We start from the raw sequence: 14,868 nt of genomic DNA, 5'->3' as shown, positions 1-14,868 counted from the left end.
ATATTATATGTATATTTGTCACCTGTAAAGTTGATCCACACCAAGTCGCTTTCCATCTCTGCTGAAGCGCAGAGTAAAGGGTAACAAGCTCTCTACCTGGCATCTGATAAACCCTCTCTGCAGGTAATAACCATTAGTGGTGGCTGGCATTGCCACCTTGGGTGCATCTGAAAGGAAAACAAGAAGAAGATAATGGAACTTAACAGTAAAGGGACAAACTGGCCATCACTGACATGAGTGACAATGCACATAACTCACCTGGTACAATGCTGGAGAAAGAGACACTGGAGACTCTCTGGAACACAAAGCCCTGGCTATCATATCCTGTAACCCTCAGGAAGAAAGCCTCGCTGGGCGGGATGAACTCTGTGATGTTCCAGAGGTTGTAGGGTCGTTGCTCTGGGTAAAGCTTGATTGGCAAAGTTTTAATAACCTCGTCTGTGATTGTGAGGAGCTCCAGCCTGTCAGGCCGAGCAGGAGGGGAAAGTCCAGTGGTGTTCAGAAGGATATGAGTGGGAATACCTAGAAAGGGTAGATTATAGGTGCAAAAAAACTTAACAGGTTTGGTACTGTCTTTAATACAGCCTGATAGGTTGATGGTACTCACCTTGGACTGGCCTACTGGATGTCATTTTAAAATCCATAGTGGATTTTCTGGAAAACCCAGCACGGAAGTCAATGGTGCTAAGACCTGAGATCCGGACGGAGTGCCTCCCTTTACTTGAGGTCTACAACCAAAAGAGAAAAAAAAATGTTTTGACTCATCTTTAATTTGCCTGAACTGACTAGACAACAACAGAATCAACACTCAAAAATCTGATTTTTCTATTATTTCTCAGTGGACATAGGAGTTTAATTGACCTAGCTGTTGCATCAAAAGCAGCGCTGAGTGGCCTAATGACAGACTTGGCTTCACGGCTGTTGAGTAGCAGCCTACAATCCAAACAAGTGCAGGCAAGCTACCACAATGACTAAGTCCCTGCTGACTGTCAAATATCTCACTCCCTGCGCTTATAAAACATCGACAGCTTTGGGCTGACCAATTTAGACTGATGCTCACATATCATGTAAACACAATCACTATAATCACTGTGGATAATGAGGTCTTCATCGGGTGGAGGTCTCTTGAAGTTTGCAGGAATAATGCTGGAATAATTACCCTGAAGTACATGTTTGTGACAGACGGAAACTCCTCACCTTAGGTGAAACATCTTGATGGTGTGACAATGCAGAGGGAGGGATGCCAGTCAGAACTGTCATTTACTGTACAATTGCTCTAAATGAAAGAGAGCCCTTGGATTCTCTGTATTTTTCGATGATTACCAAACCTAACATAATCACACCGTACAAAGCAGTGCAGAGGCAACAGCCAGAGGAATTACTTACTTAGCTAGAGAAGAAACTTGCAATATTTCAGTTTTTATTAAAAGAAACTCAAACATGAGGCATCATTAGGCCTTTTTTTTTGCGCTGAAAGGCCATTCAGAGAGGAAGGCAACACAAAAGCAACATGTAATATATATATATATATATATATATATATATATATATATATATATATATATATATATATATATATATATATATATACTGCAGCTATATATTGCTAAAAAAAATAAAGGGAACACTTGGAGTTACATTGTGTTGTTTGAGTGTTCCATTTACTTTCTTGAGCAGTATATATATAATCTTATTAATGAAAATAAAAGGTGTTTGGCCATAATGGCCATAGTATACTTAGATGACATAGTGGGAAGGTCCAGAAGCCAAAGGACACAATCTGAATTGTGAAGCACTGGGCTGGCTGCATCAGACCTGCGTTCATCAGGTTTAACAGAAGGGTTTCATGATCCCTGGGTGTTTGGGTTTCTTTTAGGTCTCTCCATCTGTTCTCCAGATGTTACCATTTTAGTTAATACCTTTGTAGATTATGTTCTTAGTTAATGCTTTTGTTTATCTTGTATTATTAGCTCTGTTGGATCGGACTGGACTGGGTTTATGCCCCTCTGGGGCAATTATCGATGGAGATAGTGTACCCCCGAGACACAAAGTATATATTTTTTTTAATAATTTAACATTTGTTCATACAAGACAACTTTTATGAACAAATATTAAATGAATAAAAATAAAACATATACTCCTATTATGAAGTACAGTATGTTTAGTTTGTAAGATTGCTTCACAAGGAGACAACATTATATCAAAATATTGAAGCAACATCTCATGACATCACCCAGGAAGTTCATCCTTGGGCCCAAATAGACAATGATCCCAAGCCTACTACCAAAATAATTACAAAGGACAACAAACCGATGTTTTGGAGAGGCTAATACAAAATCTTAATCTCAGTCCCTAATCTCAGTCCCACAAAAAATGTGTTAGTTAGAAGGCTGGAACTTTACGTACATGCTCAGGTGAAGAATGAAGAGTTTACCTTGACAGACCACATTCCTGGATGTGGGTCCTTGATGTTGACAACTTTGGCGGAGTTGGGAATGTGCAAAAGCTCAGTCAGGCCGTCGTTTTCCCCCAAGAGTTTTCCTGAAAGTCAAACAAAGATAAAGATCCAATTATTTACCTTTTCAGCAGCTTTTACTGACACAAAGTATTGAAAAAATTACATATTTGCAAGTTCACCATAAAATGATGACATTTAAGAGGAAAATATAAAATTGCCCGATGTGTTGTATGCATTAGTCAACATACTGTAAGTAAAAGAACATGTGTAGAATATATGTATACCAGATGTTGGAATTCCTGGGATTTTTTTAAAACTCGTTTGCTGTAAACTACTTCAGTTGTTGCAGCTATTAATACCTTATTGGATACAAATTATTCCTTTTAGCAATCAAATGTCATCCTTTCCATCCAACTAGTGAGTGATATCTGCCAACAAAAAGTGCTTCTGCTTTGAAGATTGGAATAAGACCATGAATCTAAACAGAAATGAAAAACAGCTGGAAGCTTTTAAACAGAAAGAAGAGAGTCTATTATTTAGTTGAAAAGCAAGAGTTTCTCAATGTAATTTTTTTAAAGACAGATTCAGAAAATCCCCAGAGTCCAGATAATGTGGTTATACCTAAGCTGGACTCTCAGCTCTGTATCTTGGTCAACACTTAACTGAATACTTCCTTTGTTGGCTGGGTACTACCTGTGCTACTGGACTTAAGAGCTCTTGATTTCTAGGCTTGAGCAATGGGGAGACATCACAAGGTCAGCTCTCCAATGGTTCAGGTACTTCCTGACAAACACTTTTTTTGGTGTTAACATCAAGGATTTATATAGGTTGGTCTCCCTATGGGGGTACCACATCCCTACACTCTTCTTTTTTTCATTGCAGCTACTGACACTTAGTGCTAATTTCTAGAAAAAAAACTACATTTTCCTCCATACTTTTGCAGATAAGTGCCAGGTTTGCATTCCACTGAAGCATACTGCTGACATTTTGACATCGCGAGATGGATGGCACATAGTTTTCTGAAATTTGATGAGCACTAGAAGGAAGTCATGTTTTTTTAAACTCAAGCGCACCAGCTGGACCTCTGTATCAAACTTTCCTTTATGATCTCATGTGAGAAAACGAATCTGGGTGTGAGAAAGGACCCTCCCTTGATAGTCAGAGAAATGTAGTATTTTTTTCTGATTTGAGGCGTTGGCCAAAGATAAAGCTTATGCTGCATCAAATAAACTTAGGCATACACGGGTACATTTTACAAAATTCCACTTCCCTTTATCGGCTTCCAGCGCATTTCTGAAATTATTTTTTCAAATGCCTATTTTTAAGGCTTCAAAAGGAGCATTATAGATACAAGCTTAAGTTATACTCATCTAAAAGTAAGCCAGATTTAGGTGACCATGTAAGCAGTATCTACATCTTACCCTGGGGATTTTTTATTTCGATATGAGGTGCTGGTCCACTGAGAGCCACCGTAACTTCTTTTAGGCTGGGATCAAAAGGCAACTTCCAGATGTTACTGGCTTGACTATAATGATCAGTGGACAGCAGGTTGACCTTAGACGACTGCACAGCCTCCTCTACCCATTTAAGAACCTGTGACAGGGAGGGAAAAAGTTAGAAATGTTGATAAAAGTTTGACGATTTGAGCTTGCATTAGAAGCTGTAAAAGTAATTTTACTACTGTCGTTACATTGTAGACCAAAGCTTAAGTTTAAATGAGAAACTTTTATTAGGACAACTTCATTGAATTATATACCAGTTATAACACATACGGTTTTTCCTTCAACTGCATTTATGGTTTACCTCATGAAACTATTCGTTTTTTAGTAATCCCAGCTGTGTCCCATATTTCTTCCACATATCTATTGGGACCCAATACCAAGAGGCTGTAATACCATATAATGTGTAAAAGCATGAAACCTCCACACTTAATGATACCCATGATAGAATTTTTTATTACAATAGTTCTACTTTTTTTATTTTATTTATTATTGACCATGTTTATTATAGGCTACTTATGGTATCCAGGTTTATCTTTTCACGGTTCAGTGGGAATAAGATGGTAATTAAAGTAAAATCAAAACTCTCCAAAGCTCACAGTTAAAGAAAAAGTGGTATATTGGGATCCCCAAGTCTTTAAAACAACCACAACATGAACTCTTCATTCTCACCAGTTGTTTAGGAGCCATTCAATAAAAAAAAAACTTTTATGTTCTTCCATCAAAAATGCCACTGAAACTTTAACTTGGACCACGAACTTTGGTCAGACCAGACTATGTTTGAGTTTTTGGAGAAGAAATGCTCCCAGTGGGACTGCCAGGAATAACAGAATAAATATGTGCACAAGCACCTCGGGGTGGGTGGTTCTCCATTTCTCCAGCTCGGGTCCTCTATCAGAGGCCTGGGAGCTTGAGGGCTCTTCATAGGATCTTAGCTGTTCCTAAGATTTCACTCTTCTGGACTGAAACGTCTGATGTTTCTCCAGGTATCTGTTAGTGCCACTTCTCCAGAGTGGGCATTACTGACCCGAATTCTCAGATGACCACGACGCACTACTGTTGCCTTCACCTTCCAGGCTTCTTCTCGTTCTTCCAGGAGCTCTTGGTATTTCTCCAGTTTCTTGTGCTATTTCTTTCTTATTCCAAAAAATAAAAAACAAACTGGACTTGCTTTTCGTAGTTGAAGACGTTTCGCTTCCTCTCCAGGAAGCTTTCTCAATTCAAAAAGTCTGGAGTAATGTGGAGTAACAAGCTTTATACTACTGCCAAACAAAGGCCTTGTAATGGCTTAGATAACATGCAAACATGCTTTCTTTCTTATGTTTCCTTCACTGGGGATGACTCCATCGATCACAACGGCTGTCCTCTGCTGCTTATCAATGACCACAATGTCCGGGTTGGTTGGCCGTTACCGTTCAGTCTGTTTGTATCTGGTAGTCCTACAGGATCTTAGCTCTGTCATTCTCCACCACCTTGGGAGAGGACTCCCATTTTGACCTGGGGGTCTCCAGTTGGTATTCTAAACAGATGTTTCTGTACACTATACCAGCCACTTGGTTATGGCGTTCCATGTATTCCTTCCCTGCTAGTATCTTACACCCTGCTATGAGGTGCTGGATGGTTTCTGAGGCCTCTTTGCATAGCCTGCACCCGGGATCTTGCATGGTTTGGTAGATCTGAGCCTCTATTGCTCTGCTGCTCAAGGCCTGCTTCTGTGCTGCCACAATGAGGGCTTCAGTGCTGTCCCTCAGTCCTTGTCAGTTATGCTTTTAAAAAAAAAAAACATTTTAAATTAACCTTTAAAGGTATACTATGCAACCGGGGTTGATTTTCCAGTGAGGCTCCCCCCAGAGGGCGAAAGTAAAAGTGCACTGTCATAAAGATGCTCAGCTGTTCTGGTTTCTCCGTCAAGCCAGGCGCGGTTGTTTTGAGCTTAGCAGACAGGCGAACGCAACGAAAAGTGGAAAAAACGGCAGTACAAACAATGACTAACACAGTGAAAGTATGAACATCAAGCTTCCCGCAGCGCTATCTTGGCGAGGCGGGCCAGCGCGGTAGCATCTCGCCAACATTCATTAAAAAAAATAAAAAATAATAATAATAATAATAATAATAATAATAATAATAATAATAATAATAATAATAATAATAAAACTCGATATGCTTGCATGTTTATTTGACGTTAACGCGCGGTTCTTTGTTGTTGCTTTCGCGCGTGCATATAGTGAATGGCAGGGCAAAAACACATAAAGTTCTCGCCGTAAAGCAAGACTGACTCTCGCGGTCTTGCACGAGACTTCTGAGCCTGTGGGTGCGGGCCGAGGGCTCTTGCAATTGCAAGTACGGTATTTCCCCCACAGACCACCAGGGCGGCCAAGAAAACCTTTGTTCGACCTGAAATGACTCATTTAATCATCCAAAACGGTATGGAACACATTAATTAACTGAAAAATGTTGCATAGTATGCCTTTAATGGCATCTGCTAGAAAGCTGAAATGGGTCTTATTTGTAATTTTGAGAAGGATGCTGAACCAGAGCATATGACCAAATTCAAAACGGAAATACTTTAACAGATACAGAATGCCGTTCAGTACCAACACCTCAATCCTATAGAAAACCTGTAGGGGGAGCAGAGGAGAATAGACTATCAGACGTTGTGCTCAAACAGTCAAAGATCTGTTTCTCTGTATATCCCAACCATCCATCCATCCATTTTCTTACTCGCTTTATCCCTTATGGGGTCGCGAGGGGTGCTGGTGCCTATCTCCAGCATTTTAATGGCCGAGAGGCAGGGTACACCCTGGACAGGTCGCCAGTCTGTCGCAGGGCTATCCCAACCATGTGAAATTATATAGGAAAAGACTAATAGCTATCCTGCTGGAAAATGGGAGCCGAAGAAAGTAACAATAGCAAGGGTACCAATAAGTGTGGCACAGATTATTTTAGTAAAATGTTGTATTTCTTTCCCACTAAACAAATATACTCAGGTTGGGAGATTATGAGACAAAGATTGATTTATTAAAAGGGGTTTTACACATCTTTACCAGGGATGCCAGTAATTATTAAGGCTGCATGAAAAATAATGCATTCACCAAGAAATATTGTGCTTCAAGCTAATTATACAATGGATTCTAGTTTTACTTAGATAGCTTCAATTAACATTAAATCTGACCTCAAGGCACTTTACAAACAACGATTCTAACAAAAATAAGAACATAGTTTGAATGTTCTCTGTGGGGTGGAAAGCTGTTTAAAATCTTAAGGCCTCACTTCCTTTGTATAGATTCCTCTCCTAAAGTAATAAAACAGCTGAACATTTCAATTTCATGCACTGGCTCTTTTCACAATCCAAGACTGTTGATTTACATTTTGGAGAGGTTGAAGAGCCATGCATCAATCAGTGAATGGTTTCCTGCACATTAGATCTGGAGTCCCTGTTGGGACAGGGGTTGTAAAACTTTCTGATGTCATTTAAATTTCCACAACTTAAAGAGTTTTTTTTTTTATAGATATATTTCACCACTGTGGGTAAATCAGGTCTAAAACTAAATGTTTCACTCTTGCTTAATGCATGTTAATAGCAGTGCAGTGACAGAGTAATAATGCTCTTACCTCATTAACCTGTTTCTTGTCCAGGTGAAAAACTTGCCCAGAACTTGTAGATGCGATCTCCTCATACACCTTGTAACCAATATGGTTCCTATCATCACAGTCGCCCGTCAGCACAAACACCACCTGGGAAAATATGCAGAAACACTAAAAATGCAGCTTTCATGATTATGAACTTAAAGACACATGTACTCCGTGAAGTTATCCCCAAACCTGTGACTGTTTCTGCTGAATGAGCTGCAGGACTTCATGGGTCAGTTTGTAATCTTTGGAACGGGCATCCGTGAAAACATAAATAAATGATCCTGGTAAAGAGATCTCCAAAGCAATCTTAATGGCGCCGATGCTCATTTCTGGGCAGTCACCACCTCCCTATATGAGAAAAAAAGTTTAATCTGTCAGCGGTGTTTATGTACAATGCCTTGTGAGAGCATTCATACTTCTTGATCTACATTACTGACTCATTCCAATATTCACATGTCTATTTGTCTAATAGGTCAAGCAGCTCAGCTGAATAGATTCCCCCTAAAAAGTAACATCTGGAAAGGAGTGACCCATGAATTTAGGTTGGCAGCTTGGGTTCATAGGTAAGTGACCTCCATTTTCTTCCATTTGACAAAACTCTATTTTCAGTGTACTTATTGGTAATCTTGTTCAGAAACAGTTTTTGTTACACTGGGTAAAATTGTCCTTCCATCCTGAAACCAGTCAATACATTATGTATTCACAAAAAGGAGATTATCTCCTTGTATATTGGTTGTCCCGCATGCCAATCGTGCTGACACGCTCACCTAACGCCAGTGTTTGTGGTTGTTCCTTTTGAGTTTCCGCTTGCTGGCTGCGCATGCGCACTTCTAGTGTTTATCTATTCGGTTAGCTTAGCGGCTAGGTTAGCGGTTAGCCGTTGATTGTAGCTCCGCTGCTCTCATTGTAGACTTTGAGCAAGGCTGAGAGTCACAAGAAGCAAACCGTGTTCATGTTTATGAGAAGAGGAAGGACTCAGTAAAAAGAAGAAACACCAGAGGGGATTTGGGAGATTGTTTTCACGTGATCCACCTTAAGAGCAGAAGAACAAGGTAAGACGGTCTTGCTCATGCTCAGTTGTTCAAAAAGGGACTTGTGGAAACTTCTGGAAAAATCGGCGACCCTAGCTTTAAAATGAGCTATAAGTAATACTGACACCTTGTGGCTCAAATCGATACAACAGCTTATTAATAATAATCTAATATTCCGTTTCTAAAAGGTGTGTTGCTATTGTGAATTTGCACTTACGCGGGATAGGTATATGATGCTGTATTCTCTTCTATTTCTGGTCCGCATCTCTTACTGGCTTCCCAGTTTACAGGTTGCTGCTCTTTTGCCATGATAAAATACCAAATGTTGTTGTCTGTTTTCGAAACCCTGGGAACTCTCTTGTTATTAGCTCAGGAACCAGGAAGTAAACACGGGCTACACTCTGAACCAAAATAGTTCTGGATCATACCTCTATGTTTGAAAGGAGAAAAGCATGATTAAGACATCGTTGATGGAGAGGATTGTTTATATTCTATCCCAGGTCACAGATGAGAATTATTTAGGTTGATTTTACAGTAAATATATTACTTATAGCTCCTTTAAAGCAATCCTACTTTGTTTTATTTACATACGATTCCAACTTTTGTCTGAAACCTTTTTAGCCGTTTTGAAGCAAAACTCTCATCAGGAGTGCAAAAGTTAAGAGGAGAGGGTAATAATTACAGACTAAATAATAAAGCTCTGAAAGAAAAATGGATTGCTTACATGCAGCACTTAATATGCTTAGACATAAGTTTGAACACAGGGCACGCTAAATATCCAAGTTCTTTGCCAAAGTCTTTCATCAAAGGACATTTAAGTTTTATCTGCCTATGTTGTTCTCACTCAAATGTATTGAATCTTAATGTTTTTTTTCTTTACTCACTTTATCCATAATACCTGTCATAGACAGGTATTATGGAGCATTTCTTGGATATAAAAATTATTGATAGTTTTTGTACTAGTTGATAACTGACCAGTTCTTGAATGTTGTTGCTTAGGCATTAAATTGTCTTGCTGCTGAAACAACATAACGTTCCTTTTCAATGGGTTGTAAGTTTATCTGGTCTGTAGTTACTTTTTAATCAGTCTTACATTTTCTGTTAAGGCGTTTTTTTGGCAAATGCAAAATAACAAAGTTTTGTAACAGCTCACAGATCTTCCAACCCAGACGTCTGGTATGATGACTGCAACCTTCTGTACTTTTTATGAAGTCCATATGTCCTGAGCTTCCAGGCTGTAGCTGCTGTTTCCTTGATGGATGCAATGTCTGAACCCACCTGAACGTACAACTCTCTAAGCTCATGCTGGAACGTCTTTGGATCTGTTGTGATTGTTACAGGTCCAATCTCTGCAAGAAAGAAAAACGCAAGAAAAGTTATGTGATTAATGGAACCTCACCCTCAAGATGTAATCGAGTATTTTTATGAATAAATTATATCTCTGAGTCAAATGTTAGTTTTGGCAAGTGCTAGTGAATGCCCAGATAAAGTATGAAGTGCTGAAAGGGAAAAATGCATGAAATAAAATATATTTTAACTAAGCAGGAAAAGGGAAGGGAGAACTGTATAAAAAATCATACATTTTCCTCTTTTTTTTACCAAAAAAAAAAGCTTTTCAGTGACATTTTACTGTAAACAGAACTGTATAGTATCTCCATTGTGTACCAATATTGTTAAACAGAATTAGAAATCTCATGTGATACACTTAAGTAGACCTGTGTTGTCCATCGGGTCTATGGACTTCCGTTAAACTACCTCAGCTCAAGAAAATGAAGGAACACTATTTAATCAGCATATAACATCAAGTCATTTAAACTTCTGGAACATTAATCTGGTCAGTTCATTAGTAGACATGGTTGTTATTGTTAAATATTAAAAATTAATAACAGCTTCATTAAAGCGGTAACAACGAGACAACTCCAAAAACATGAATGGTTTTGCAGATAGAGGCCACAGTCTCTTTCCCTCCTTAACTTTTTATTGCTTTTCAGTAGTTTTGCACTAGACCAGGGTCTGTGTCTCTGTTGGTAGCATGAGGCAATCCCTGGACCCTACAGAGGTTGCATAGACAGTCTAACTCCACCAGGATGGCACATAAATATGTGCCTTTGCTAGTAGGTTTGGTGTGTCACCCAACCGCCTGAAGAAAATGGAAGAGACTCCAGGAGAAAGGCAGTTATGATAAGAGGGCTAAACAAGGTCGTCAAAGGTCCTTAACCCGTCAGAAGCACCGGTATCAGCTCCTTTGTGCAAAGAGGAACAGGATGAGTACTGCCATCCTACAAAGTGACCTCCAGTGGACAGTTGACATGAATCTCTCTGACCAAACCATTAGAAACAGACTTCATGAGGATGGCCTAAGGGTGAAATGTCCTCTAGCAGGCCCTATGCTCCCTGTCCTTTTGTTCTTTACACATTACCCATTATATATCAGTATGGATATCCTGGATTACTTTTTTTCTCCAATTGAGCTGTTCCTTTCAAAGTGTTCCTTTACATTTTTTTTGAACGGTTTCATTGTCACAGAATATTTAGTTTGTAAGTAGAGTAAATAAACAGTAGCTTTATTTCCATCCAATTGTCATGTACATTTTGAGCAAACTTTTAAAATATGGCAAACCCTCCCCAGGTTTGAAATGAATACACCAAGCTACGCAAAGCGAAATTTCATCAGATGTTGACATTATGTATGGGTGTAATAAACAGGAAGTATAGGTTGAAAACTAGCATGGACCCCATATCTGAGAAAAAAAGGACAGAGATTTTCAGGAACGTGTTGCTACTTTGCTTTGTCTGCTGTCTGGAGACGTGGTGAAAGAAAAGCATTTCTATGTGTGTTATCAGAATATCCGGGAAGACGCCTGCAGCGGAAACAGCTGATCTGAGGTAAATGTTAACTACGTCAGAACTGATTCAGCAAATGTGTGTCTATCTCACTGACTCTCTTTGCGCATTAATTCTTTTTCAGAAAAGCCAAAAAGCACATTAAGCAAGTGTAAAAAAATTTTTTATTTTATTGCGGAGGTTATTTAGAATTTTGCCATCAACCATTTCTAATGTGATATTTCAAAATGCACATAAAAAAAGATTGATTAAATATCACTATAGATACACCCACAGTGCAATGCACCACACCTAAGAGTTAGCATGTAGCTCTAACAACAAAAGTCTGCAGTTTGTTTGGTTGGTATTGAGTGAAATTAGAATCAGTAATAAATAAATAAATCTAAGGAAAATATAAGATCCTGACAAAAATTGCCTCCAAGCAGTCTTTTGTGATATTGAACATATCAATATTGTGATGATGATTGTGTTTCAATTAATTGGGCAACTCTAACTATCGGTAATCAACCTGGGATATACGAGTATTGAAGAGATCTGACTGATGCAGAGAAAAATATGCAAACGCCACATAGACAGGCCCTACTTGAAATTTGAACTCCATGTTTTAACAGGGCCACAATGCTAAAAACGACATCACTATGCAGTCCTGATGGTGATCTTCATCTACCGTGTCATAAAACTCTACGCTTGCCTTACAGTAACAAAGACATTTTGTTATTTTATATTTGCTACTGCTTCTCAGATGATTTATCTGTTAATGAGCTACTAAGGTCTCTGTCAAGTCAAACTAGGTGACTTCAGCCACTGCAGCTGAGCTGAAGAATGAGACCAATGATGGTCGGCAAAAAAAGGGCAAAAACGAGCACAGAGCTGTTCTGCACATGCAAGCAAACCGAAACACTGGAAAACAAGGGTTCTCTTGTTAAAAAGAGGGCAATTACAGAGGATCCCTGGCTGCTGGGGAAGGATACAGTTTTAAAACAGTCTGCAAGTCTGTCTACAGGCCGTATAAAAAAATGTGGCTGTTGGTTGAAGGGTTGCATTTGACGTACTTCTGAGATGTTTTGCCATTTTCTTTACCCTCTAATCATCTTTTCAAAGTCAAACTCACAAGATTAATTTATAGGCAACATAAACATTAAAGAGCATGTTTGGCCTCCTGTTTTATAACATATCATAACACGCCTCAGATTGTGTAATAAAGTAGAAAATTGCATTTAACCACAGAAGTCAATTATTGACATAATACACCTTGAAGTATAGAGAAGGGAACCTTTGTGGCAATCAGGGATACTTTTAAAAACTAACAGGGAAATTAGCCGGGCTGCTCTCAACAGAACATGGATATGGAGCCAAACTTTTTAGAGATGGAAAACTTGACATCTCGTTTCTTCAGAGCAAAGTTCCCATGGCTGTCGTAATGATTCTTTAGACTGTTTTGGCTTTAACGCCCCAAACCACAGCCACTCTCTTCAGCACCACCAGTGTGGAAAACCCGGTAAAAACCCGTGACCTCGAAACAGCATGAGCTGAAATAAATCTGTTTAAAGTCTCCCGAGGTAATAACCTCTGACTCTGACATATGAAGACAATTGAGGCTTGACCTTTTTAGTGTGTTTGTCTACATTCTTTGCTTTTTGACATCATTTATGAGCTTTCCCACTAACACCACACCAAACAGACACAAGTATTCACAAATGTGAAGTTCTTTCAGCATATGTCATATGCACAATGGTAAGGGATACCTCAGAATATATAAAACTACAACTAGTCAGATTACGAGGATTTGATTTAAGAAAACAGAAGTTTACAAAAATATTCACATCGTTTCACATTGACATGTTACGAGCACAAACAGTGTATTTTGGGGGGATTTGTTTGTGGGAAACCTACACAACATAGTATATAATTGTACTTGCTGTTCTTTGCCCAATAGTGCAAGGTCACGGTCACGTTGGTTGAAGAGAATCAGCACTGAACATTAATGTTCTTGCCACCTCTATTGGATTTAGGTCAGGACTTTGATTAGGCCATTGTAAGATATGGGTATTTTTTATCTAAATAAACACATTGTAGCCCTGGTTGTATCTTTAGAAATGCTTCCCCGCACAAAAGTGAACCTCAAGTGTTTATTGCAGCTCCAAACTTCTTTACCCTGAGTTTATCTCCAGCCATTTACCATCATCTCTCACCAACTTCCCTCTCCCCACCGAAAAAAACAAAAACAACAACATCCAAACAGCATGCTTTACCACGGGGACAGATGTACATAACAATTTTCATGTGGTCCAAAAGGTTAAGCTTTGATCTCATCTAACCAGATCACCTTCTTCCACATGTGGTTAAGACTTTGTGTTGGTCTCATACTTAAAATCCCAATAAAATACATTTACCTTTGTAACTGTAATGTGACTAGATGTAAAAAGGATCAAGGGATATGACATCTTCATCAAGGCAAATTACACCATTCCTGATAGTGAAAGTTAACATATCTACAAGATTGAAACTAAAAAAAAAATAGACATTGTAATTTAAAAAGTGAAACGCATCGAAGCAAATCCTAACCCACTTCATACGGCTAGCTTCACGCTAGAGGCTGAATATCTTCACCAAGATAGGATGGTTAAGATGGTCGGGCGAATGAACTAAACATGAAAGAATGTGCAGCAAAAAACAAGAGAAGAAAAACCCCACATACTAAACAAAATCAAGTCCTGCATTACATCCTGTTTTCTTAATCTGGTTGTGGAGCTAGTTGTTGACACGAGAGAAGAAGAGATAAACAGTCGAAATCAGCAACCACAACCATCACGCAGGCATTTTGAAGTATTTATTTGTGATCTCTGAAAGTAAAGCGTTTGTCTGCAAAAACGCATGCTTGCCTAAACACAAGCAGAACGTCTAACGAGTCGGGCAACTTTCCAATGGCAAACTCAGTTTCACCTCCTCCTACATTCAGGCTTGAAGTGATTTCAATTAGTCGAGCGTTTACTGTGCAGCGGGCACAACATCAGCAGCAAGGAATTCCAAGGCCAAACCATGGGAAGTTTAACCCTCCGAACAAATAAAGTTTTAACAAGAATCAAGAGGTCAAAGGTAATAATAGAGACACTGATAAAATATCTGATGATTAGAATCAGATTATTCTTACACATCACAGGGTCTGGTTTGTGATTAGCCTTTATATATTTATATTTCCTTTATTTAACCAGGTAAACCACATTGAGACCTGGATCTCATTTTCAAGGGGGACCTGGGCAGAAATCTGCAAAACAGTACAACCTGGTTACAAACATAAAACCAATTAATACACATGCACAAATATGAAACAATAAAAACAATTTAAAAGCAGTGACACTGTTTCATAGAAGCTTGTTGTCTATCTTTAAGAACCGCTCGAAAT

General features: G+C 38.9%; 1 protein-coding gene across 1 annotated transcript in view; it reads right to left on the bottom strand.

Annotated features, from left to right (window-relative positions):
- hmcn1 (hemicentin 1) overlaps positions 1 to 14,868 on the bottom strand; it is a 130,193-nt gene that overhangs the window by 99,258 nt on the left and 16,067 nt on the right. The window contains exons 2-9 of the mRNA XM_036140937.1: positions 9,900 to 9,970; positions 7,780 to 7,938; positions 7,570 to 7,692; positions 3,880 to 4,051; positions 2,435 to 2,541; positions 608 to 728; positions 259 to 522; positions 23 to 167 (exon numbers count right to left, since the gene is read on the bottom strand). Of these exons, the coding sequence (XP_035996830.1) occupies positions 23 to 167; positions 259 to 522; positions 608 to 728; positions 2,435 to 2,541; positions 3,880 to 4,051; positions 7,570 to 7,692; positions 7,780 to 7,938; positions 9,900 to 9,970 (1,162 nt within the window). The remainder of the gene's footprint in view (positions 1 to 22; positions 168 to 258; positions 523 to 607; positions 729 to 2,434; positions 2,542 to 3,879; positions 4,052 to 7,569; positions 7,693 to 7,779; positions 7,939 to 9,899; positions 9,971 to 14,868) is intronic.

This window comes from Fundulus heteroclitus, chromosome 9 (genome assembly GCF_011125445.2).
Source record: "Fundulus heteroclitus isolate FHET01 chromosome 9, MU-UCD_Fhet_4.1, whole genome shotgun sequence".
In the NCBI taxonomy this organism is placed as follows: Eukaryota; Metazoa; Chordata; class Actinopteri; order Cyprinodontiformes; family Fundulidae; genus Fundulus; species Fundulus heteroclitus.
The sequence above is the reverse complement of the archived record's forward strand: the minus strand, read 5'-3'. Positions and strand labels throughout refer to the sequence as shown.